At 43.6% G+C, this 27,745-nt stretch overlaps 1 protein-coding gene across 2 annotated transcripts; it reads left to right on the top strand.

Moving 5' to 3' along the window:
* The first annotated feature begins 9,778 nt into the window (after positions 1 to 9,778).
* Positions 9,779 to 24,391, top strand: LOC105046241 (putative serine/threonine-protein kinase). Of its 2 annotated transcripts, XM_029264909.2 has the most exons (7): positions 9,787 to 10,694; positions 10,964 to 11,089; positions 21,768 to 21,904; positions 22,093 to 22,303; positions 22,400 to 22,637; positions 23,104 to 23,254; positions 23,764 to 24,391. In XM_029264909.2, the coding sequence occupies exons 2-7, from the start codon at positions 11,011 to 11,013 to the stop codon at positions 24,130 to 24,132; spliced, it is 1,185 nt and encodes a 394-aa protein (XP_029120742.1). In that variant the 5' UTR covers positions 9,787 to 10,694; positions 10,964 to 11,010; the 3' UTR covers positions 24,133 to 24,391. The 2 variants fall into 2 exon arrangements, with proteins under 2 accessions (XP_010923072.1, XP_029120742.1); XM_010924770.4 differs by lacking the exon at positions 21,768 to 21,904 and having other exon boundaries at positions 9,779 to 10,694.
* Positions 24,392 to 27,745: the final 3,354 nt, after the last annotated feature.

Here is a 27,745-nt window from a genome sequence, read left to right as displayed (position 1 = left end):
CGACAGTCCCAGCAGCTCTCTCCTTCCCTGCTGGAGCGGGCGAGGAAGGAGAAGCGACCGCGAACGCCGTCCGCCTCTCTCTCGGACTCTTTTAGAGACTCCACTCCTGGGGTCTCCCAGCACCGACGGACAGACGACTACGAACGTAGGTTCGAGAAAATCGACCGTCGGCTCGCGCAGCTGTAGGTGGACGGACAGAAGTCTTCAAACGACGTCGACTTTCAGACCGCCCAACCTCTCTCCCGACTCATCCTCGACGAACCGATCCCTAGTCGGTTCAAGATGCCGCACGTGGAGTCTTACGACGGCTCCACCGACCCAATCGACCATCTGAAAAGCTACAAAGCTCTCATGACGATTCAAGGGGCAACCGACGCTCTCCTTTGCATCGGCTTCCCCGTCACGCTCCGCAAAGCTGCCAGGGCCTGGTACTTCGGTCTTCGATCGGGAAGTATCCACTCCTTCGGGCAGCTCGAGCATTCCTTCGTGGTCCATTTCAGCACCAGTCGGAAGCCGCCACGAACCTCGGACAGTCTTTTCTCCCTCAAGCAGAGAGAAAATGAGACTCTACGACACTTCGTGACGTGATTCAACGCGCCCACGCTTGAGGTCCGGGACCTCAATGGAGACATGGCCATCTCGGCCATGAAACGGGGGCTAAGGACATCCCGATTCACCAACTCCCTGGACAAAACTCTCCCCCGAACATACGCCGAACTGCTGGAGCGCGCGTACAAGTACATGCACGCGGACGAAGGAGCTTCCCACCGGCGCCTGACTTAAGGCACGGGCCGAAAAGAAAAATGGAAGAAAGGTCGGGCCCATGCTGAACCCAGCAGGCCCTCCACCGATAGATGGGTCTTGCCCCGACAATGGAGTCCGAGACCGACGCATCGCAGGTATGACTCATACACCCCTCTCCCCGCTCCTCGTGCGCAGATCCTGATAGAGACCGAAGGAGCGGAGAATCTATGACGACCTCGGCCTCTGAAGGCAAAAGGCCCCGACCAACACGGTCGATCGTCGATCGCCGAATCAACGGCTCGATCACCGATCGCCGAACCGACGGCCTCGGCCTCTGAAGGCAAAAGGCCTCGACCAACATGACTCGATCATCGATCGTCGAACCGACGGCCTCGGCCTCTGAAGGCAAAAGGCCCCGACCAACACGGTCGATCGTCGATCATCGAATCAACGGCTCGATCACCGATCGTCGAAATCGACGGCCTCAGCCTTTGAAAGCAAAAGGCCCCGACCAACATGACTCGATCATCGATCGTCGAATCGACGGCCTCGGCCTCTGAAGGCAAAAGGCCCCGACCAACACGGTCGATCGTCGAATCAACGGCTCGATCATCGATCGCCGAAATCGACGGCCTCGACCTCTGAAGGCAAAAGGCCCCGACCAACACGGCCGATCGTCGATCGCCGAATCAACGGCTCGATCACCGATCGCCGAAATCGACGGCCTCGGCCTCTAAAGGCAAAAGGCCCCGACCAACATGGCTCGATTGCCGATCGCCGAATCTATGACTCCGTCGTCGGCCTGATCGACGAATCACCGAACCAATTGCTCAATCTACGTCTCGATCGTCGAGGACATATCGGATTCTACGACGGAGATCGAAGGAGCGGAATATCTACGACGGCCCCCACCTCTGAAGGCAAAGGGCTTCGACTAATGCGGCTGGCTAACTTGCCGACTTAGCTTCGACTAAGAAAGGCAAAACGCCAAGACGACTGCAATCGTATTCGCGACATACCGATCTGGTCACGATCGATCGAAGGATATTCGGCTTGCCACCGTTTATCATACATCCCGACGCATACGTCCGACCAAGGGCCGGACAATGGATATTCGACTTGCCATCGTTATCCTATCCGAATACGTCGGATGCTACTCGACTTTCAGATTCTGCGGAATGATCGTGTCGACGAGCAACGTTCGGAGGTTGGCCGACCTCCGACCCGACGTGCATGCTCGACCTACAGTCAGGACGACCGATATTGGATCGTTCGTTGATGTGATCGCCAGAGTCGGGGCAAGAAAAGATGGAAAACCACTCCTTTCGTCTGAAGCCGTCGCCCACATGTTCACGCGAGCCAACACGACATCGGGCTCAGGAGTGGGGGGGGCAACTGTTGGGATATACCGACGGACGACCCCGACGGACGACCCCGACGGATGACTCCGACCGACGACTCTGACGGATGAGCCCGATCGACGACTCCGACGGACGACCCCGACGGACGACTCTGATCGACGACTCTGACGGATGAGTCCGACCGACGACTCCGACGGACGACCCCGACGGACGACCCCAACGGACGACTCCGACCGATGACTCTGACGGATGAGTCCGACGGACGACTCCGACCGACGACCCCGACGGACGACTCCGACGGACGACCCCGACGGACGACTCCGACGGACAACCCCGACGGACGACTCCGACGGACGACCCCGACCGACCCTACTCGTGCCGACTTATAATCGGACCGACCGACCGACCGACCGACCGGCCGACTGGCCGACCGACCGACCGACTGGCCGACCGACCGACCGACCGACTGGCCGACCGACCGATCGACCGAACGCCATCACCGACCGATTAACGGCCCTTTACCGACGGAGGATATGTCGGTCGGACAGACCTTTTTCACTCTCCCGACCGACTGAACCAGGAAGTCTGATGGCCGACTCTCGCAACATGCCCGGCTGACCATCGGAGGGGCCCGAATCTCCATCCGACGCCACACAGCTGGCCACCGACCTAGGGTCGGTCGACTCCTCCGATCGCCGTACAGCCATCAGAGCCTGTCAGTCCTGACAGCGACATGCGGCACTGCCACCTAAGGGCATTATCCCGCCGAGGGCATTGTCAACCCTAGCGATTTGACAGCCCCACGGCGATGTGATACTTTCACGGCGACTCTGACAGTCTACAGTGAGTTGACAATTCCTCAATTGTCCGCGTCATTAATGACGGCGCCATACCACGCTCCACTATAAATATCGGGGAAGGCAACAGTGCAGGAGATCTCCACATCTCCACATCTCCACTTCTCCACTTCTCCACTTCGAAACCACAGGCTCGCTCCTCTCTCTCTCTCTCTCGATTGAGCTCTCTGTCTTTATTTCACTGTTGCCCAGTCACCTCTCTGACTTGACCGTCGGAGGGTCCCCCGTCGGAGCCGCCTCCGGTCAGTACGGACTTTCCTTTTTACAGGCGCTCGTTTCCCGACGATCAGGCGACGAGGAGATTGGCCGCAGCAAGAGCCTTGTGCTATGCATGAGATTTTAAAGTTAACTTCTTTTTATTGATCAAAATTAGTATTTCATCGACTGAATCAATCGCATATATTATCATATATTATCAAACATTATAACAATATAAATCTTTTTCAATGAATAATATTTACATTACAATAATATAAACCTCAACCGGATCAACAGATATAATCAGTGGGCTAAATATTTAATCTTTTAGACCTTTATATATAAATACCCAAATCAAAATCCAAACCACCGCCGAAGCTTTCTAGTTCGGACACTCCAAGCCTCCCACGGTTAATTAATAATATATTTATCCTTTTAGACCCTTACATATAAATACCCAACCCAAAACGCAAGCCACCGTCAAAACTTTCCAGTTTGGGCACTCCAAGCCTCCCACCCAATTGAAGCTCTTCAGGACCGAAAAAAACAGAGGGAAAACCGGGTAAGCATACGAAAGATCAACGGAAGGAAAGATCGAAAAATTGAAAGGTAAGACATTTTGATATTTTTTTTGCTTTTCACTTCATTTTCTTCTCATTTCATTCTTCTTTCCTGAGATCTGTGGGGAAGGAGGATATCTGAGGAGGGGGTTTCTTAATTTCAGCTGGGGTGGTGCATTTTTATGCGAGTTGTGATGGTGTGAGTTGGTCCTTTGAGGATTTGAGAGCTTAATCTTGGTAGAAGCATGATCTTTTGTCGGAGCAGGGGTAGTGGAAGTCAAAGGGGAGGTCGGAATGGAGGGGAAATTTGTGTGCGAATGGCAATCGGGGCTTTGGATTTGAGGGCTGGAGATTTTGGGACGGTGGAGAAGGAAGGATGGTAGGGTTCGTCGCAGGGAGAGAGGGAGTGCTTTCGACAGCTCCTTGACTCCATCGTTGCCTGCCTGCTGCTCTGTTTCTGTACCAGCAGCCTCGCCACCGGCACCTTCGACCTCACCGGTGTCACCGTCTGGGAGACATCCTCGTTGTGGTGGGCGATTTTTTTTTTTTTTTTTGCCGAGCGATTTCTTCTCCTTGGCCTTAAAAATTCACGCGTTAAAACGGAGGCTCCATCTTTATTCACATGTCAAATGGAGAAGCGCCAACACGGTTACTCCATTTTATATTATATATATTAGATTAAGAAAAAATAAGGAAGATTGTTTCGGTTGGAAAACGAACCAGAAAGGTTATCCATTGGAAGTTTAAATAGTAATCTTACTATCATCTTTCTTTTTCATATCAAGTTATGTTCCGCTTGAATAATTGAATTGAGAACTAGTCTCTCTGTTTTCTATTGAACCTTCTGATGTTTTCTTTCTAAGGTCCGTATAGAAGTACTATAAATGATTCTAACCCAAATTATATGGGATACATAACCACACTAGTCTGAGTATGTTGCCATCTCATCCTTTATTTTTTTTTTTAGTTTTGGGGTACATAAGAAGGGGCTGAGCCCAAAAGAAAAATTATGCATGCTGATATTCTACTCCATATGCATCGGCTGACAGTATAGTCTGCAGAGCACTTGGAACAGAATCCCCTGCATTCAATTGAAGCTGCTTTCCACTGCATGCAAGGCAACCCAAACGGCTACATGGTTCCACAGCGATGGTTGCGAGAAACTTTGAATAGACCCTGTTGATACAGATTTTTATCTCGAGATCGGATCCGCTGGAGTTGGACGGCGATATCAGGTCGGCAATGGTAAGACCTGCAAGAAAAATCTCTGATCAGAAGTGGTTCCAACGGAAATCCTTCAACGTTCAAGTCAGAAATCCAACAATAAAAGAGAAGGAGTGAGCGTGTTGGGAGAGAAGAGTTTTCATACTTTGGGGATCCCCTGTAAGCCTTTATTTATAGATGGAAACTGAAGAGCTATAAGAGAAAAAAAAAATCAGACGGTTAGCTTTGACTTATCTGGAGAGATATAACCTTTATCTTTTCCTTCTTTGAAGAGATTTTATTTATTATTCTTTCTTATCCGCTCTACTACCAGTGGTCGTTTTAATTTTGAAAGAGGTACGTATTTTGAGGATCCATGAGGGTTAATCTTTTCTTGTGGGCTTCACGTCTTCAGTCAAGACAAAATTACCCCCAACATTAGTACCCCTACTCTCGAGGCTGAGTTAGAATTGAGTCGGACAAAGGGAGTACTTCAGCTTTGCCGAAGACATACTATATCTATAGCTTTCGATGAGGTGAGGGGTCACATCTCCTCGATGTTTGAAACTTTTTAATCGTCAAAGTCTTCATCAGCTCTACTCGCTGAAGAGTGAGGGGTCTACGTTTGTTGCCGAAGATAACTAGCTGAGAGTCCTTATAAGTTACCCCCTGCTTCTCAAACTGACGAGATCTCTGCCCATGTAAGTTGGATCGTTGAGCATTGAAGGTCCTTATCTATTAGGCCGATCAGAGATCGTCTCATTTAAAAGCCGATCAATAGGCTTCTTCAGTTGACTTGCCGATCAAAAGTCATCTTTTATTTTTAATACCGATCAAATATCATCTTTTCGATTGACTAAGCCGATCAAAGGCTATCTTTTCGATTATCTAAATCGATCAAAGGCCGTATTTTCAATTGACTAAACCGATCGAAGACCGTCTTTTCGATTGGCTAAGCTGATCAAAGACCATCTTTTCATTTATTGCTGAAGTTGATGGACTAAGGATCCTTATAGGTTATCTCTCGTTTGTTGTCGAGGTCAGTGGGCTAAAGGTCCTTAATGATTATCCCTCTAAAGATCTGCATAGGTTAACCTGCACTTCTTATATGGCTAAGGTCTTCATAGGTGTTAACTTGCTGAAAAGTAGAGTTCGATCTTTGGGGGCCTTCGTAGGTCATCCCCCACTTCTTAGTCGTAGAGGTTCGTTACTGATCTGCACACAAAAAATAAGAGAACTCGTCGGATCAGTTCTGGTTGGGCCTTTCGATTTTTAAATTGAATCGAACTTTAGAAAAAATGATAGATGGTTAGAGCTGTATTACCCTATTTCAATTGGTTTTTCTCTAACTAACTTTCATTGGTTGGCACTTTGGCTTCTAGGAGCTCAGTTTCAGGAGGTTGTCCTTTGGGAGTTCGATTTTTGAGAGCTTACTCTTGGGAGGGTGACCTTTAGAGGTTGATCTTTAGTTTGCATTGAGGCTTGACCTTCTCAGATCGACTTTAGACTTCATCTTGGTGGTGAGCTCTACTTGGTCCTTCATTTCAGCTTTTAGCCTTTTGCTTGATAGTCCAACCTTGATTTACTCAGATTGATCTTCTGATGATCTTAGCCTTCTAGTAATGTTGATCCTTTGAGGCTAGTTTTTTAGAGGTCATAGGCTTCATCTTGATCCTCACCTCATCTTTGTGGCCTTGGTTCGATCTCTATTTCAACTTAAGTGCTTGAAAATTTGTTGCTCAAAGAGAACGATACAGAATAGATAGGGTCTGAAAGCCTTTTATTATGAGAGTTGGAAGCTCTATTTGAGAGCTTTTGGATTTTGCTTGACTCCTTTCTGTTATTTATCTTAGTTTGAACTGGAGCTTTGTCTCAATTTGGGCTTATTTTTGCTTCAGATTAGCCTGATTTTGGACTTTGGATTAGCTTGGATCTGACTTCGATTTGGATCGGCCTGAATCTGAGCTCTGATCAACCTAGATCTGGCTTTAAATCGGTCTGGATCTGAGCTCTGATCGGTCTAGATCTGAATTCTGATCGGTCTGGATCTGAGCTCTAATCGGCCTAGATCTGACCTTTGATTGGCCTTGATTTTCTCTTCTGCTCGGCTTTGATTTTCTCCTCTGACCCTGCGAGAAGAAAAGGGAGAGAAAAGTAAATCAAAGCTTAAGAGCCCTTTATCATAAGTTTTTGTTTGAGAGTCCATGAAGTCTATCTGACTCCTTATTATTTGGCTTGGCTTGGCCTTGGCGCCGCTGGAGGGGTACATGGGCCAGCGAGAGTCATAGAACCACATGTTGGTCACTGATCTGGCCTCGATGCTAGCAGAAGCGCACATGCACGCAGAGGATGACGTCGGCCAAGGGAGGAGTGTGCACCGAGGAGCCGTCGACCAAAGGAGGGGTGCTTGGAGAAGCACATCGACTGAAGGAGGGGAGCTCGACACCGTTGGAGGCAAAGCGCGCATGGGGAAGGGAGCCCAAATCTTGGCGAATCCAGTGCTGTCGATAGTGAGGTGAAAGGGTATTGAAAATTATGTCCTAAAATCAATCGTCAGTCTGTTGACGGTTGAGCTCATTTTTATAATTGTATATGAATTTTCAGTAATAAAAGTTATTTGGCTTTATTCATCATAAATTTTTTGTACATCTTCTATATGAACTCCTGTTTGTGATGAAGTACTTAGGACTATTTTAAATTGATAAAGAAGGATTTATCATTGAGTCCTTAAAATTATCCACAACCAAATGATACACTATTACAAGGACGATAGCTATATCAAGTATAGGTCGTTATGTGCCATATGGGTTGATTGTCCTCTTAATCAAGGAGTGTAGAGACACTGATATGGTATGCAAGTGAAATATAGGAGTACGTTTGGACCGAACGTGGCCAACTGGGGAGCACTCTGCTATGAAGAATAGCTTAAAAAGGGTATGAGTATAAGTGTCCCTTCAATCTGAGATCACTATGGTGACTTGCAAGTAACTCACTGTGCTTTGATGTCGGACTATCTGAATTTCTAATTCAGTGACGAAAGATTTATGAACGGTCAAGTATTTGTTATGTTGATGTGTGAGTCAAGATGGGATTGACTCCTCCAGATTCAAGAGTCGATGCATCACTATATTTCAATTTAGTAAAACCTTGGCCAGGACAATCTATGTGATAGATTTAAAAGGTTGAGATATAATGTGGTTGACTATTCCAAGATTGACAGTTAAACTCTAGATCACCTTGAGCATTAAGGTCAAAGAGATGAATTATACGATAACTATACGTCAGTAGGTTCTTGAATGTTGCTTTGCAATCATTTAACCTATACGGACGTCGGATCCTATTGCTAGACGATTACATCGATTAGTTCAGAAAGTTATTCCTAGACTACCGGCTTAGATTCGAATCTATGGAGTCACACTCAAAAGAAGTTATTGTCCGATCATATAGCTAATCAACGATTGAAAATCGTTCTAGAGTGTAATCATCAATTCATTCGATGATTAACCTAATGTAAAAGTTGCAATGAATTAATTCACTAACGGTTAGTGAATTAAAGGAGGATTGATAAGCAATTAGATTGCTGATTAAGCTCAATTTGATTGAGTAATGTAATTTGGCTCAAGTCTAATTAAATTGGATTCAATTTGATTTGACACCATTAGATTATGAGATGATTTAATTGCTAACGATGATTGATTTCTAATTTGATCAGGAATTGGGCTCAATTAAATTCTGATTTAATCAGGTTTGGAACCTAATTGGATTGGATTCAAGTTATTAAATTAGGTCTAACCTAATTTAATTAGGTTGGAGACTTATTGGATAAAATCTAAGAGTTCAAATCAGCTGGGACTCCTCCCTACCACCGACCACCCTTGTGTGCATGCCCACTTCTCAACGTAAATTCAGATTTGCATGAGAAATATGCATGCCAAAAGTCTTTTGTCACCCACTCTCAAAGCTCCTTAGATGAGGATAAAATCTGATTTGATTTAAATTCAAGTTGAACTTGGATTTCACTTGAAATCAGACTCTTATCTAACTTCGAATTTGATTCAAACTTCATCTTTATCTCCCCATCCATGCCATCTATAAAAAGCTCTAATTTTTGTGTGATAGAAATCAGATCTAATTCACCATGAGTTAACATTTTCGGGTGTGAGGTCTTAGGGTAGGTGGCCATCTTTGACGTGTGAATATAGAGGAGTCCTTCCTCTTCTTGGGTGAGCAAAAACCTAAATCTGACCTAGGATTTTTGGGGAAGCAAAAACCAATGCGTTAGTCATTCAGCTGACCACCGCCGTCAAAGAAGACTTTTAAACTTCCAATAGGCATTTCAAACTTCCAAGTCTAAATCAAAGAAGAAGAATCACCTGCTGTTGGCTGTGTAAAATCGATCTCTTGTAGATACGTGCTGTAGCCGGGTGATGCTCCAGCAAATCTGATCGGCCCAATACCCTGGCGCTGTGGGGATGTTCATTACATGGGTCATCATTTCAAATGGAAACACCCGTGCCAAGGCTTCATCCTTTGGAGATGGTGAGGCAACCAATGCGTGTTGACATGCCCATAATAGATTACGATGGTTTAAAATGAGCAAGATCTTAGTCTGCCTTGGTAAGTAAAGATTAAGATTCGAGTCTATCAAGTAATCATACTCATTTTGGTCTGATTGGATGAAGCCTGCTAGCTCCATAAGCTGCTCTTAAGATATTTTTTTATTTAATCTTGTAATTTTGCTTTAGATACCGCTTCTAGAAAATTGTTTAGAAGGACATGTCTCGAAACATTTATATCGAAACATTTATATCGTGGATTAGTGTAGGGACCAAGTATTAAGGCGCTTCGCTGGTGGAGGTTTAGAGGCTCGTTTAGACCTATCTATACCTTGCATGTGGCAAGACACATTTACAAGGAAGGCAATGTTACGAGCGGGCCACAATGTTACGAGCGGGCCACATTTTATGTGGCCGGTCATGGTGACATGGGAGACTCTATCTTGATTACCTCAGAAGGGTATGGTTATGAATGATGGAAAGAAGGCCTGGGTGGGATCGTAGGCCATAAGCAGGGTAACCAACACATGGAAGAGCCGAGCGAGTGCACGAGTTTCTTGGGGCCCATTTTATGTAGGTTTTAGTTTTTTTGAGTGCAAGTCGCTTTCCGTCGCCTACTTGGACGTCGGGCAAGGGTGGTGCGCCGGTCTGAACGGGAAATCGGGACGGCAGCGGATACAGAGGAGAAGAGAGGCAGCCCCAGAATCCAACCTAGCATATCCCTCGTCAAACCCATTCGTTTGTTGCCTAATAGCCCGAGTGCTGAGTGTTTGACAAGCGAAGCGTTTCTCTATCTTGCGGGAGCCATTTTCCGTGTCAAACTAAATAAAAATCTCCGGCACCAACCGACTTCAACTCAACCGAGTCTTCGCCTCCCCACACCCACCCGCTCTCTTTCCCTGTCTTCTTCTCCGCTTCTCCCTCCCTGCATCCTTCGCCCTCTCGGGTCTTGGGTGTAATTAAGCAGAAGAAGAGAGTCGAAAGGAAGAAAGATCTCGGAGTAATTAAATTAAGAGAGCAACTTGCCACCCACCATCCGCAGATCCAACACCACCCAGAATACAGCGAATCATCATCATCAAAAGAAGAAAGAAAGGCAGAGGCGTCCCTTCTTTTCCGTCACAGTCGATCAGGCCATGCGCTCGTTTCTCCAAGACAGCGGGAGCGGAAACTTCCCTATTTTCAGATAGCTCTTGCAGCGTCTCCAGATCAGAGGTTTGGCTTCCTTCCTCGCAATTCTCTCTTTTTTTTTGGTTGGTTGGTTCATGTGATTCATCATCATACTTACAATCGTATTCGAAGAATTCGCTGCATGAAAAAGAAGCTCATACGCTTGAATCAAAAATTATAAAAATTCTTCGATCGCGTAAAAAAAAAAAAAAACTAACTAACTCATGAGACACAGAGCTCGGCTTCTTTCTTGTCAGGCGACAAAGATGCACTGCCTTCCGCTAAAGAGAATTCTCCCTTTTGTCTTTCAACAGCTTAGCGGTTCATGATCGAAAGCAACTAGCAAAATTAGCTTGATCGGATGGGAAGAAGGTTCTGCTGCTTTGGTGCACCACGATCAAGGGAAAAGAAGAATGGTCATCGAACAAAATCAGATTCAGGTACGATTATATTCCAGATCATCCACTACCTTCGATGTTCCTTCGCTAATAGCTCGCCAGCTTTGCTGTGGTACACTGGTACAGGGTCTCGGATTCTTTCAAGTCTAGGACTCTGACATATATTCTTTATTATTCTTATTATGTTTGCCTTTTTTTGGTTGAGATGAACCATTGTAAGCTACCGATCTATATGTTCGATTGTTTCTTGCAGATTAATGGTAGTCAAGAGGCAAATAACACACAGACAAATGAAACATCTGTTACCATGCACATCAAAGAAATGGAATTGTCACCCCACATAACAAGAATTTGGCAGCTTATCTATCATTAACATAAATTCATACAAGTCATAAGCGGATGTCCCCTGACTGTCTCATTAATTTCTCAGAGTTTCTTTGTTTCATTTTATGCCTCTCAATTTGTTGAGTTAGGGTTAGTCATGGCTAAGGAATAAAAGAAGGTACCTGGTTCATTTAGATTTGGGTTGGAGGATTTTAATTTCTTTCTTAGAAATTTAAGATTGTTTTTGTTTGAAATATTCAGAAGAATCCTACAAGTACTAGTGAGATGTTGACATATTCAGATGTCATAGATCAACTTTATTTGAGCTCATGCATGATGCATGTTGCTGTAAGTGTTTGGAGATGGATACGGAATGCGAAAGCAACCTGTAGGATCAATACAAGTGGACTAGGCAATGTCACAAACACCTTGTAGGCACAAAAACAAGTAGACCTCCACAAGGGTATAGCAACGGAGCAAACAACAATAATCCAAGCAAGTAATAATCTCACAAGATAGAGCCAAGCAAACCACATAAAAAGACAACAAATTTACGTGGAAACCCCCATAAGATTGGGGGAAAAAACCACGGGGCCAACCAACGAAGAATCCACTATATCAACAAGCAAATACAAGAGAGTTCTTCTTAAGTTTTGCCCAAAAAAATACTTTGAGGTGTCCACAAAATAGAGGGAGATACAGAGATTACCTAACTAGGATGAAAAATCCTACTTCCTCACCACATCAAGGCCTCCCAAAGGATACCCACTTGGAAGAGATCAAAGAGTAATCCCAATCTCCGGAACTGTGGTGGAGCACAAGAGAAAGGCAAGACCAGTAGCTTCTTCTTCTTTTCTTCCTCCCTCTTCTCCCTTCTTCCCTTTTTTTCCTTTTGAAGCCTCAGCCCCTTCTCTGCTGCATGAGAAATCAAGGGGTAAAACCCCACCCGTCAGCTGTCCCCTTTAGTTGGGCACGTGACCAGCACAAGCCCAAAGTTGGGATGGAAGAAAATAAGGCCCAAGACCAACAATCTCCTCCTCCAGCCCAACAGGGAGACCGTCCACAATGACTCCTCACTTGGAGTCCAACCCAAGAAGTTCCTTACAAACTGCAAGCTTCTTTGTAGGAACCATCTTCATCATCATATCAGATGGATTCTTCTTGGTGTGAATCTTTTCTAACTTCAATTATTGCTCACTAACAGCATCACACAACCAGTGGTATCTCAGACCAATATGCTTCGTCTGGAAGTGAAAGGCAGCATTCTTGCTTAAGTCCATGGCGCTTTGACTATCACAGTAAACAACATAATCATTTTGTTTCAAATTCAATTCCAGAAAATGTCTAAGTCAGATCATTTTCTTTTCTGCCTCACAAGCTGCGATGTACTTGTCTCAGCAGTAGATAAAGCAATACACTTTTGCAGTTTAAACTGCCAACTCATGGCTCCCTATGCAAAAGTAAATAAGAACCTTGAGGTAGACTTCCTGTGATCAAGATCACCTACTAAGTCTGTATCTGTGAAGTCTTTCAGAACTAGTGTTGTGCCGCCAAAGCATAAGCAAGCATTGGATGTACCTCTCAAGTACCTGAGTATCCATTTCACTGCATCCCAATATTTCTTTCCCGGATTAGATAGAAATCTGCTAGACACACCAACTGCATGTGCAATATCAAGTCGGATGCATACCATAGCATACATCAGACTTCCTACTGCAGATGAGTAGGAAATGTGAGCCATCTCTTGCTTTTCCTGCTCAATAAAAGGACATTGTTTCTTGCTCAGTTTGAAATGACCAACCAAGGGAGTATCAACTGGCTTTGCTCCCTTCATATTGAACCTGTCGAGTACCCGTTCAACATATTTTTCCTATGACAATCACAGCCTCTTGACTTTCCTGTCATGTGTGATCTCCATTCCCAATATCTGGCATGCTGGACCCAAGTAATTTATATCAAAAGACTTAAACAATTTCTTCTTCAGCTTGGCAATCAATTGAATATCTTTTTCAATAATCAGCATATCATCAACATAAAACAAGAGAATGATGAAACTATCACCTGAAAATCTCTTGAAGTACACACAATGATCTACATCTGTCTTGCGGTATCCTTGATTTACCATGCAAGCATCAAACTTCTTGTACCACTGTCTTGGTGTCTACTTCAAGCCATATAAACTTCTCTTTAACCTGCAAATCATGTGTTCTTTGCTTTTTTCTTCAAAATCTTCAGGCTGTAGCATGTAGATCTCTTCCTCCAACTCACCATGAAGGAAGGTTGTTTTCACACCTAGCTGCTCAATTTCTAAGTCCAAGCTAGCTGCCAAGCCTAGCACAGTACGGATGGAAGTCATTTTTAACACAGGAAAGAATATTTCATCAAAATCTATCCCTTGTTTCTGTCTAAAGCCCTCTACCACAAGCCTAGCTTTGTATTTCACAGCATTGTCATTTTCATCCTTTTTCAATTTGAAAACCCCTTTATTCTTTAAGACTTTTTTACCTTTAAGAAGACTAACTAGCTCATAAGCATCATTTTTCTTCAATGAGCTATCTCATCTTGCATTGCCTGCAGCCACTTGTGCTTATCTTGATGAAACTGTACTTCCTCAAAACTTTTTGGCTCTCCATCTTCTTTAATCAGAAGCCACTCAGATTCAAAATATTTTTTGGACTTCTTCTGCTGTCTAGTAGACCTCTTAACCAAAAGCTCTACAGGATCTATTTGTCGAGGTTGCTCCCTCTGCTCAGGAACCTCCTGCTCGGGATTGTCATCTGCATCTGCCTCTGTCATATCATCATGACTGATATCATCTTTTGCCTACTCTACATCAATATTCTGCTGGACTGGAAAGAGAATAGATATAGAATCTTCAGTATCTGCAACCTACTCAGACTGCTTAATCCTCTTTGTATCACTATACATCTGATCCTCAAAGAAGATTACATCTCTATGCCTGATCATCTTCTTCTTTTCTGGATCCTAAAGTCTGTAGCCGAACTGCTCATCACTATACCCAAGAAATATGCATGGAGTAGACCTGTCATCAAGCTTCTGTCTTTGCTCCTTAGGAACATGTGCAAAATAGGGGTGGGCACGGACCGGTTAACCGAACCATTATTCTATTTTTAAAACCAAACCGATCCTATCAGTTTTACAAAAAATCAAATCAAAATCGAATCGGTTAGATCGGTTAACTGGTCAACTGGTTAACCGATATGATCAGTTTGGTTTTTCAGTTTCTTGATTTTTTTTCTATGTAAAACCTGTTTCACATTACAAATGAGTGACATAAAAGGCCAGTAAATAACAAATACTCAAAACCATCAAATACAATCTCAATTATCAAATAAAATACACAACAATGAAGTTTCAATTATCCAATACATCTAAAATATTATAAAAACTAAGTTCTTAAACATCACATGAGCACAAGTTACAAATCACAACTCTAAATAAGATTCCATATTATCTTTCTATCATAAGTCACTTTAAAATGGAAGCCATCCAATAAAGCTTGATAAATCTACAAAATAAAAAAAAAAAATGCAAGTTAAAACTTATGCAATATAATAAAATAAATAAATAATAATATTATTAATAAATTTATTAGAAGCTTGCAACATTATCTTCAAATGCGATACTTAATCATCAATGATGATAACATGATGTTCGTCCATTATGCATGATGCATCTAAAAAAAAGCATGACACATACACACATAAACATAATAATGAATATTAAATTTATTCAAAAAAAAAGTTTAAGACCTTACCTGAATCTATTGACTCCGCATCATCTATGATTTTCTCTATATAAAAAGGAACACATGCTCTTCGCAACCAATCCTGTTCACAAACAAGAGCCTCTACCATTCTTGGCATTAGAGAGCTACGAAATAGATCAAGCACACGACCTCTAGTACTTAAAGCGGATTCTGAAGCAACGATTGATACTGGGATAGCCAACACATCACGAGCCATAGATGCAAGGATCCGATACTTGAAAGAACTAAGTTTCCACCAATTCAACACATCAAAGGACTTATTCTTATGATCTTCACACTCCTCCCCTAAATATTTATCCAACTCATTTTTGCTCTCTGCATTTTCTTGACCAATTTATTGCTTTGTATACAATGAATCCATGAAATCTGCAACATCTTCTACACGATCAACCTCCATCTCACATGTTTTTTGAGATTGAATACTTGATTGCACATTAGAAGATGATTGTGTAGCACTATAAAAATCAAACAAAGAATTCAAAACTTGTTGAACTTTGTCCTGCAATTTTTTTGCCTTTTCAAGTTCATATGATTCACTAATTATCCAATTCACATATTGTAACTTGTAACAAGAATCAACAACCACAGTAATGAACAATAAAATATTGATGTTATCAATATTTGCCCAATATTTGTCATGCTTTCTCTTCATTTTGGAAGCCATCAAATTTGTACCAACATCTTTCGAAGTGCACCTCCTAAAGATGATTATTCCGATGCCAAAGATTTCTTTTATGTACTCATTACTAGTGACATAATGTGAGCCAGACAATTTAGTAGTGACATCATAAAAGATTTTAAAGAATGGTAGCAAGTTGCGTGTATAATTCTAATCACTTTCATTAGGCATACCAATGTTGTTTTTGTTTTTGACAATATTAGTAAGTTCCTCCATATATTTAGAATCTTGACTCTCCAACAACTCAAATACTTTCTGAAATTTGAAAGCTATCTCTAACATTAAAAAAGTAAAGTTCCATCTTATTTCTACATCTAGGCAAACTATGCTTTTACATTCTATTTTCTCTTTTTTCACATAATTTTTTAAACCTTTGCAACCTAGCCGAAGAGGATCTAACATATTTCACTGCATTACGGATTCTATCAATAGAGTCATCCACCTTTGATAATCCATCTCTAACAACCAAGCTTAGTATATATGCAGCACACCTTATGTGTAAGAAATCACCCTTTAAGATAGTCCCTTTCCAACTATTAAGCCTTCTTTTCAAATATTGAATTTCCACATCATTTGAGCTAGCATTATCTACTGATATTGTCATCACCCTATTAATTCCCTAATCAAGTAAATAGCTCTCAACTGCTCTCCCAATTACTCATCCGAATGCTCAGAAATTTGACAAAAGTTTAAGATCTTTTTATGCAACTTTCAATTATCATCAATAAAGTGAGCAATGAGACATATATAATTGAGATGTTGCACAGAAGTCCATGTATCTGTGGTGAGACAAACTCCAGAAGATAATTTTTTAAAAAAGTTCTTCAACTTCTTCTCATCCAAAAAAAGATTATAACAATCTTTAGAAAGTGTGCCTCGTGAAGGGACTTCAAAACGTGGTTGCATGTCATTACAAAAATCATGAAATCTTTCACGTTTGACATACTTAAAAGGCGGCTCATCAATGATAATCATTCTAGCAAGTGACTTTCTACATTTTTTTTGATAAAAAACCCAAGCAGCTAGTGTGTTTGTAGAGCCCCCCTTCTTTCCTACTATTGGTTGAAAGGACAAAGTCTTTTGCTTCTTATCTACTTGATTGTGTGGATACTTTTTGTATCTACTCAAATGATTATTCAAACAACTAGTGCCATTAGCAAGTGGACAAGCAAAATGACTACTACAATAGTTGCATGTCACCCTTTGCTCACTTAGATCTTCACAATCAATCTTGATGAAGTGCTCCCACACCCAAGAAGATTTCTTTTTTCCACCGCCTTTTGAAGGCTTAGGCTTAGAAGGCTTTGCCGAATGGGCAATATCAGAGGATGTAGGAATAGGATTGGTATTAGGACTCTCCGCCATTGATTTTACATTATCACCAATACTTGACATCTACCAAGAAAAAAAAAAAGGTAAAGTCAAGTTAATTTTTTTAAAAAATGAAAATCAGATTCTACGATCTCAACATGCTTAGAAATTAAAAAAAAAAATAGATTTCAAAAGTGAAGTCAGGGGATAAAAAAATAAAAAAAATAGACCTGTTAGTGAGCATTAGAGATCTCCATGGATGCACAATCTCAGAGAAATCAAATAATATTATTAGAGTGAGAGAAAGGAGAAAGTGTACTGGAGACTTAGAGTTAAAGGGGAATGGAGGGGCCAATTACCCATTGGAGAGAGCCTAGAGAAGGGGGGTGCATGCGCATCACGTAAGGCAGGGAGATGAAGAGATAAGGACTCAGAGAAGGGGGGAGGGGTGGTGCGTGGTTGCATGCACGATATGTGATGCAGAGAGAGGAAGAGATAAGGATTGAGAGTGAGAGTGAGAGTGAGAGAGAGAGTGAGTCTGAGAGATGCATCATTGCAATGGGCTGTTAGGCATTGAGGAAGGAAATGTACTGTGTATGCATGTTTTACAAGGAAAAGAGATGGAGACTGAAAGAGAACTATGCATCTTGGAAAAGGAAAAAAAGTTTGAGAATGAAAAAAAAAAATTTATTGTGTATTAAAAGATAGATGGATTGGCTGATAGTTAAAAATAAAAGTAATATATATATATATATATATATATATATATATATATATATATATATATATATATATATATATATATAGTCGGTTCGGTTAACCGATTGATTTCAAAATCATAAAATCGAAACCGAACCGAAAAACCGATTTTTTTAAAAATACCAAATCAAAATTGAACCGATCAGTTTGGTTAACCAAGAAATTCGGATAGGTTCGGACCGATTTTTCGATTCGATTCGATTTTTTATACCCAACCCTAGTGCAAAGGCCTTACACCCAAACACCCTAAGATGAGAATAAGAAGCCGGCTTCCCTGTCCATACATTCTTTGGAGTCTTAAAATCCAGAGGAACTGATGGTGATTTGTTTATTAAGTAGCATGCAGTATTTACGGCATCTGCCCAAAATTCCTTAAGTAGATTTGTAGTTTTCATTGTGCATCTGACTCTTTCCATAATGGTTCTATCCATTCTTTCTGCCGTACCATTAAGTTATGAGGTACAGGTTCTGTCTTCTCATGCCGAATGCCAAAATCTGCACAATAATTTCTAAACTCCTCGGAGGTGTACTCTCCCCCATTATCAGTACGAAGACACTTCATCTTTTTTCTTGTCTCCGTTTCAACCATAGCATGGAACCTCTTGAAGGTATTGAAAAACTGGTCTTTTCTCTACAAAGGATAAGCCCACAATTTTCTAAATGCATCATCAATAAAATTAACAAAAAATCTGTTTCCATCCAAGGATTGAACATCCATAGGACCACAAACATCTGAGTGTATCAAATCAAGCATATTTACTTTCTTCCCAGATTGAATCTTAAATTGGAGCCTTTGTTGCTTCCTAAGCAAGCAATATTCACAGGTGCTAAGAGCTGTATCTTTAACACAATGAATAAGAGACTTTTTTACTAGCACCTATAGCCCTTTCTCGCTCATGTGCCCAAGTTGCCTGTGCCACAAATCTGGGGAACTGGAGTTTTCAACAACATTAACTCCATTAAAACAGAGCTTTATATTTATCCTGTACAAGGTGCAGCATGCCTTGCCTCTAGCCACAACTAGCTGCCCTCAAGTGATCTTGCACTGCCCATCACCTGTGTGAGAATGATAACCTTGTAAGTCTAAACCCCAGCTAGAAATAAGGTTTAGGCGAACGTCAGGAACATGCCTTACATCCTTCAACATCAAGGTGTAGCCAAGACTGGTCTGGATACGGACATCACCAATCCCATAGATCTTTTTGCAAGTTTTGTTACCTATTGTTGCCATTTCAAAGTCACCAGCTTTGTAAGTGCAAAAGAAATCTCTGTTGAGAGTGACGTGATAAGAAGCTCCAGAATCTAACACCCACTCAGTACTATCACTAACGTGTAAGCAATGTCCCTCTTCACAAGAAAGAATTCTCATGGCATCAGTAACAATTGCAGCTATGTTATTATCATCCTCTGTTCTTTTCCATTTTGCCTCAGCCTGTTCTCTCTTCAACTGTCTGCAAAATCTTTTAATGTGACCGGGTCTCTGGCAGTGATGACAGATGATCCTATTTTTGGACTTTGACCTGTTCCTTGACTTACCTCTGTCCCCTGGACCTCGGCTCTTGCTCCTCCTCCTGTCCTCAACAATAAGGGTATGTGTAGTAGATGTCTCTATTGAGCTGCGTCTAGTCTCTTCATTCAGCAGGTTGTTGGATATCAAATCCATGGTCAGCTTTCCATCAGGAGCAGAGTTACTAACAGATACTACCAAGGTTTCTCAGCTGTCTGGCAAGGATCCCAAAAGCAAAAGAGCTTGCAGCTCATCATCAAATGTCAAACTCATTGTGGCTAGTTGATTCACCAAGCTCTTGAATTCATTCAGATGCTCTGAGATGCAGCTGTCCTCTTTAAACTTCAAGTTCACAGCTTCTTAATTAGAAAAGCCTTGTTCCCTGCTGTCTTTCTCTCATACAAGGACTCAAGCTTGTTCCAAAGAGACTGGACACTAATCTCATTGGCTATGTGGTGAAAGATAGACTCATCAACCCATCTTCGAATAAGACCCATACACTTCTTATTCAGCTGTTTCCAGATATCATCTTTCATGTCTGCCGATCTGCTTTTATCACCCTCAACTGGCTCATAGAGATCACTGCAGTATAAAAGATCCTCCATCTTTATCTTCCATGTAGGCCAGTTAGAGGCTTTCAATTTAATCACGTTGCTAACTCCTTCCATCTAGTCCAGACAACAAACCAAAAGCTCTTATACCACTTGTAAGTGTTTGGAGATGGATACGGAATGCGAAAGCAACCTATAAGATCAATACAAGCGGACTAGGCAATTTCACAAACACCTTGTAGGCACAAAAACAAGTAGACCTCCACAAGAGTATAACAACGGAGCAAACAACCATAATCCAAGCAAGTAATAATCTCATAAGATAGAGCCAAGCAAACCACAGAAGAAGACAACAAATTTACGTGGAAATCCCCACAAGATTGGGGGAAAAATCGATGGGGCCAACCAACGAGGAATTTACTATATCAACAAGCAAATACAAGAGTTCTTCTCAAGTTTTGTCCAAAAAAAACTTGAGGTATCCACAAAATAGAGGGAGATACAGAGATTACCTAACTAGGATGAAAAACCCTAGTTCCTCACCACATCAAGGCCTTTCAAAGGATACCCACTTGGAAGAGCACAAAGAATAATCCCAATCTCCGGAACTGTGGTAGAGCACAAGAGAAAGGCAAGACCAGCAGCTTCTTCCTCTTCTTTTCTTCCTCCCTCTTCTCCCTTCTTCCCGTTTTTTCTTTTTGAAGCCGCAGCCCCTTCTCTGCTGTGTGAGAAATCAAGGGGTAAAACCCCATCCATCGGTTGCCCCCTCTAGTTGGGCACGTGACCAGCACAAGCCCAAAGTTGGGATGGAAGAAAACAAGGCCCAAATGGGCCCAAGGCCAACAGTTGCTACTCCTATATTTGAGGTAGGCAAGCGTTATTATTGTTACAAGAGAGATTATTGGTAAAATAGAGAGGAATTATGAGCTTTAAAGTTTTTAAGGTCCAAGTATCATAGGGGTGTTATGCATGCCATTTGCCTACATTTGAATGTTAGGTGCTATCCAGGCCTTTATTTGATTTTTTTTTTTTTCTTTTTTAATTCCACCTGGGGTATCATCCTGAGAATAGTTACTTGGAGGATTGGGAAAGACAAAATTAGGTCTTTTTGAGTACTGAAATTCTTCAAGTGAAAAAATATTTGGAAGCATCAAAAGAAATGTGATCTTTTGGGCCTTTCGCTGGCCAACCATGCCAAACTTATAAACTTAAGTTGGGGTCTTGTGATCTTCACTTCTAGAGCATAATGTTCAATCTGAGCTATTGAATCGTGACAACTCTGGAGCTTCCTGCTTTCTGGGATATTATGAACACAACCACCATAATTTTCCTTGTGTACCTTAGTCTTCTTCATGGAATCCCTCCAGTTATGTACAATGGAATAGTTATATGGCTGGTTAATTGCATGCTAAAGATTTGCAAGACATGTCATTCACCATTCTAAAATTGGATTCTGGAATTATTCTTTGTATTTCTAGTTTCATGTCCATATGATTAGAAATATCATGGTTGGGGGTGGCTCTGGAAGGGCCATGAGTTCGTGAGAGAGTAAAGGGAGTCAGAGAGCAGGACAGCAGGCTAAATATTCCAGAAAACAGTCCTTTAATACCTTAAGCCCCTCTGGTTTTGGGGTATTCTGCTATTTTTTGCTATTTTTTTCTTTTTAAAGTTTGTTTCTTGGAAATATTCTGTGTTCTCATATTATGCTTCTTATCTTTTATTCCTATACTTTCTTTATTTTAGATCCTCTTTGATATTTCAGAAAAATTCAGATATCCTTAACATGAACGAACGTGCAGGTGTTGGGGCAGTTGTTGGTTTATTACAGGCCCCAAAAAATGTGCGGCTTTTCTCCTATAACGAGTTGAAGTCAGCAACACGCAACTTTCATCCAACAAACAGAATAGGTCGTGGAGGGTTTGGAGTTGTATATAAAGTGAGACGTTGGAGTTCTGTTTGTGGTTGATTACTTTATCATTTTATTCATCTGTTTATTGCTAGTTTGGGTTGTCAAACAATCATTTCATTCTTTTGCTATGATGGTTTGTTTTCTACTCAACAAACTGATTTCAGTTTAATGGTTCTTTTCCATATGCTAAGCCATTGTTATTATTTCATACGCAGGGAACATTGAGGGATGAAACGCAGGTTGCAATAAAGTCACTGTCTGCTGAATCAAAGCAAGGAACAAATGAGTTTTTGACTGAGATTGATATGGTATCAAATATTAGGCATCCTAATCTTGTTCAACTGATGGGTTGCTGTGTTGAAGGCACCAACAGGATTTTGGTTTACGAGTATCTGGAGAATAACAGTTTAGAAAATGCTCTACTCGGTAATTAAGTAGTGAAATCATCATTTAGAACAGTTCGATTCATAATCTTCATGAACCTGTGATTCATAGTCTCATATAAACCATCTGGAATGTCAGGTCCAAAGAATAAGCGGATTGCTTTGGATTGGCCCAAAAGAGCTGCTATTTGTGTGGGTACTGCTCATGGTCTTGCATTTCTCCATGAGGAAGCCGAGCCGCATATTGTCCATCGAGATATCAAGGCCAGTAATGTTTTACTTGACAAAGACCTAGCCCCAAAAATTGGAGACTTTGGTCTAGCTAAGCTTTTTCCTAACAATGTCACTCACATTAGCACACGTGTGGCGGGAACTATGTAAGTGTTATCTCGACCATTTTTGTTTTAATTTTGGGGATACATACTTAGCTGTTTATTTACTAGATTTTGGTAGGAATTTTGGTGTATTGATTCCTTTTAGTGAAATAATTAGCATTACCTGTATCTTGATATGCATCTTGCAAGTTGTTTTTACATTCAAGTTCTGTTTCTCCAATCATACTGGCTTCATTTGATGAGCTTATAGATTTCAAGCTTAAACTATGAACGCAAGGTGTAACGTAATTCATCTTCATGAAATTGTTTGATAAGCATTACCGGAATCTTCATGCTCATCTTGCAAGTTGTTTGTGCATTGAGGATCTGTTTGTCTGATCATGCTGGTTTCATTTGATGAGCTTATAGATTTGAAACTTAAACTTTGAACCGATGGTGTAGCATTTGGAATAAGGTCTTGAAATCATCAAGGATCCTGTCTGATCCTGCATCTATATGGAATCTACAGGGGTTACCTGGCTCCAGAATATGCCTTACTAGGGCAATTAACCAAGAAAGCAGACATCTACAGTTTTGGAGTGCTTGTACTTGAGATAATCAGTGGTAGGAGTGGCAGCAAGTCAGTATGGGAGCTTGATATGCATACTCTTCTGGAGTGGGTAATCCTCTAACTCCTTCCACGTAGTACAGTTAAAGCTGGTTTGGTTTCCAATGAGCAATAACTCATTCGTTTTTTGAAATTTAGGCAATTATCTTTATTTTATTTAGCATATTAGAAGCATACGAGTTAATGGCAATTTAGGCTAAATTGGTTAAAGAAGAAGAGAAAGGTATCAGCTTGTGCGGTAGAGAATCTTAGGAGGTCCTTGAATGAAGCTTTGCCAAGGATCAGGAGGGCAGGTGAGAGAGGGAGGACCTGATTACATATGAATGGGAGTTGTCAAAATTAAAGGATGTGAAAAAGGCTGGCACTTAGTAGCAGACATGGGCTTCCATGGGAGAATAGGTGGTGAAGGATTCACTTAACTGTAGAAAATTTTGCTCCTGTATTTAGCAGGTGTTTATCTAAGTGATTCTTTTTATGCATTGTTTTCACTGGCTGCAGTCGGTTCATCACTCCAATGCATGTGGATATGTATTGACTATTGATTGTGTTTGCACTTTGCAGGCATGGAAGCTGCGAGATGAAGATAGGCTGTTGGATATAGTGGATCGGGAACTGGTGGGGTATTCAGAGGAGGAAGTCTTGCGCTTCATCAAGGTAGCATTGTTTTGCACCCAAGGAACGTCAAACCAGAGGCCCTCCATGAAACAGGTCGTAGAAATGCTGTCAGATGAGATCGGTCTTGATGTTGGAAGCCTAATTCAACCAGGCGTGGTTAAAGACAGAGATCAGATTCCTGGAAATCCTAGTGGAAGTTCACGGGGGGTTTGGAGGCAAAAAGGCGATCGGTTGGCCAATGCAGCTTCACCAATCACTTCCACAAGAAATATGAACAGCTCTACCATGAGCATGGTTGAGGTGGAACCTAGATGAGAGATCTACAGTGGATAGAGTCGGATAGTTCCCTGCTTGCGCTAGTTTAATTTGGTTAGCAGCTGAGAAGTGCGCCTAGTTGCACTTGATATCTGTAGCTAACGAGGCATTTCAGGGCACTTGCTAAAGGATTCTGTGCCGTCTCTCTGGGCAGGTCCTGTGCATATTCACCAACAATGGCCAAATTTCTTTTGATATTACGAATCCTTTTTTCACCTGATTCTTTCACACAATAAAAACGTGTTGTTAACAGGGTCCATTATCTCTAGCTGATGTATATTTATTTAATTTAAGCATGGCAGCCTAGAGCGTATATCATGTGCTAGGGCTAGTCTGCTTTCTGCATGTTGTACATCTGATGGATCTCAGTTATTTTTGACAACATATATCTTGTTGCTACGTTGGCCGCTCATTACTTTCAGACATAACTGCCGAACAGAAGTCGATCCTTGCATGTTTCCAGAAATGTGAGAGGTTGGCAGATTTGACGTGTCTGAGCTGACCTGCTAACCTGTCTGCTGCATGGTACGTGGAGATGGTCCAACAACTCTTGCGGCGCATAAACATTTCCCAGGACCCAGGAATAGGATGCAGAGGAAAGGAACAGCCCCTTGCCGCTCTTCACCCGGGTGCCTTGCGCTTACCAAGCGCTTTATTTCTTCCCGTCCCTGGCCCCCTAATTCAGAAATCAATCACCAAACCACCGCATGATTCCGATCTGGTCTTATAATCTTTCTATTCTATGGTTTCGTAACCGTCCACGGCTTGGTTGATGCTCATGTGATGATACTTCAGGATTCCATAGCGCCTACAATTAACAGCTGGCTTTCTTTGGATTGAAAGACTAAAGTGAATCAGAATCCGTGGAAATTATAGAGAGCCAGTTTTGGTCATCATCAGGCCGGAACAAAAGCTACTAAAATTATTCTGTATTAAAAAAAAAAAAGATATAGATTAAAGATCGAGGAGGGATTCAGGATTGCTGAATCCACTTACAGAGCAAATTTATTCACCGATTCTGAGAGCATCTAAGGAAATTCTCCAACATAAGAGCCCCGAGATTTGTCTAAAAAGCATCGAGTTATAGTCCGTTCTCTGTTTCCTGCGCCGCATGGCAATCGATCGTATCATAAACCAGGCCAGAACAAGCTTTATCTAGATATTAAAATAGCATACTATAATACAGTGACGAGCAATCTTCTTCCACGTAAAGACTGCTTGACGAACTACGGCACAGAACAGTATTACTTAGGATGGTCAGGGACCAACAACTATGGCTGCAATTTAGATGGTGTTGGGGGATACCAACCGACTGGCCGACCGACCGACCGACCGACTGGCCGACCGATCGACCGACTGACTGGCCGACCGACCGACTGGCCGACTGGCCGACCGACCGACGACCGGGGGCGCCCGACTGACGGACGCCACTACCAGTCATTCAACGGTCCATCGCCGACTAGGGATATGTCGGGCATATCTTTCCCGACCGACTGAACCCAGAGGCCTGATGGCCGACTCATGAAAAGCTCGCCGATCGATCGGAGGAACCCGACGCCACTCTGCTGGCCGCCGACCTAGGGTCGGCCTACTCCTCCAACCGCCGTACAGCCGCCAAACCTTGTCAGCTCTGACAGCAACATGCGGCACGACCATTTTGGGGCGTTGTCCTGCCAGGGGCATTGTCAACCCTGATGATTTGACAGCCCCCGCGGCGATGTGACATCTTCACGGCGACATGACGTTTTCACGGCGACTCTGACAGTCCACAGTGAGTTGACAGTTCCTCACTTGTCCGCGCCATTAATGACGGCGCCATACTGTGCTCCGCTATATATACCGGGGAAGGCAACAGTGCAAGGGATCGATCCGCCCGTCTCTCCCACATACGCAGGCTCGCTCCTCTCTCTCTCTCTCTCCCCCTCAGAGCTCTCTGTCTACATTTCACTGTTGCCCAGTCACCTCTCTGACTTGACCGTCGGAGGGTCCCCGCCGGAGCCACCTCCGGTCAGTGCGGACTTCCTTTTGCAGGTGCACGCTTCCCGGCGATCGGGCGACGAGGCGATTGACCGCAACAGATTGGCGCGCCAGATAGGGGTATACAGCATGACAAAGACAAGAGCTCAACGATCGAGAGTCACCGGGTCGGCGAGGCGCTCTTCCCGCCGGGAAGAGGCCTCCCCGCCCCCACCGGCGGCGGAGCCTAGCTCTCCGCGCCCTGCAGTGACCACGAAGGCCCAGATCGCGGCCATCGTACGGCAGATGACCGTACTGACCGATGCAGTCAAGAGCCTCCAGCAGCAACCGGCGGCCCGACCTATGCCTTCCAGGAGCAGCCGTCGACGATCGCGCCGATCCCCGTCGCCTCCATGCGAGCGCTCCCAACAGCGCTCCCACGGAGAGGAGGAGGGACGACCACGGCGCAACGACCGACGGTCCCAGCGGCCCTCTCCCTCCCCGTTGGAACGGGCAAGGAAGGAGAAGCGGCCGCGCACACCGTCGGTCTCCCTTTCAGAATCTTCCGGAGACTCCACCCTTGGGGTCTCCCAGCATCGACGAGCGGACGACTACGAGCGACGGTTCGAGAAAATCGACCGCCGACTCGCTCAACTGCAGATGGACGGCCAGAAGTCTTCGAACGACGTCGACTTCCAGACCGCCCAACCTCTCTCCCGACTGGTCCTCGACGAACCGATTTTCAGTCGGTTCAAGATGCCGCACGTGGAGCCATACAACGGCTCCACCGACCCAGTCGACCACCTCGAGAGCTATAAAGCTCTCATGACGATTCAAGGGGCAACCGACGCTCTTTTCTGCATCGGCTTCCCCGCCACACTCTGCAAGGCTGTCAGGGCTTGGTACTCCGATCTTCGATCGGGCAGTATCCATTCCTTCGGCCAGCTCGAGCATTCATTCGTGGCCTATTTCAGCACTAGCCGAAAGCTGCCGCGAACGTCAGACAGCCTTTTCTCCCTCAAGCAGGGGGAAAACGAGACGCTCCGACACTTTGTGGCGCGATTCAACGCGGCCACGCTCGAGGTCCGGGACCTCAACGAGGACATGGCTGTCTCAGCCATGAAGCGGGGCTTGAGGGCATCCCGATTCACTTATTCTCTGGACAAGACCCTCCCCCGGACTTATGCCGAGCTATTGGAGCGCGCATACAAGTATATGCGCGCGGACGAAGGAGCGTCCGACCGACGCTTGGCCGAGCCCAGAGGCCCGAAGGAGAAGCGGAGGAAAGGTCGGGAGCCCACCGAACCAAGCAGGCCCCAACCGATAGTCGGCTCTCTCCACCCTGACAGATCCAAAAATCACCCCGGCGGCAGACTCCGAGGCCGGTGCGTCCCAGGTATGACTCCTACACTCCTCTCTCCGCTCCCCGTGCGCAGATCCTGATGGAGATCGAGGGAAAGGAATACCTGCGACGGCCTCCGCCTCTGAAGGTAAAAGGCCTCGACCGTCGGAAGTACTGCCGGTTCCATCGAAGCCACGGCCACGACACCGAGCAGTGCATCCAATTGAAGGACGAGATTGAAGATCTCATCCGTCGGAGGTACCTCGGCAAATTTCGGAAGGGTCCGCCGACCCGATCGATTGCCGATCGACGCCC

Source organism: Elaeis guineensis, chromosome 5 (assembly GCF_000442705.2).
Source record: "Elaeis guineensis isolate ETL-2024a chromosome 5, EG11, whole genome shotgun sequence".
Taxonomy (NCBI): domain Eukaryota; kingdom Viridiplantae; phylum Streptophyta; class Magnoliopsida; order Arecales; family Arecaceae; genus Elaeis; species Elaeis guineensis.
The sequence above is the reverse complement of the archived record's forward strand: the minus strand, read 5'-3'. Positions and strand labels throughout refer to the sequence as shown.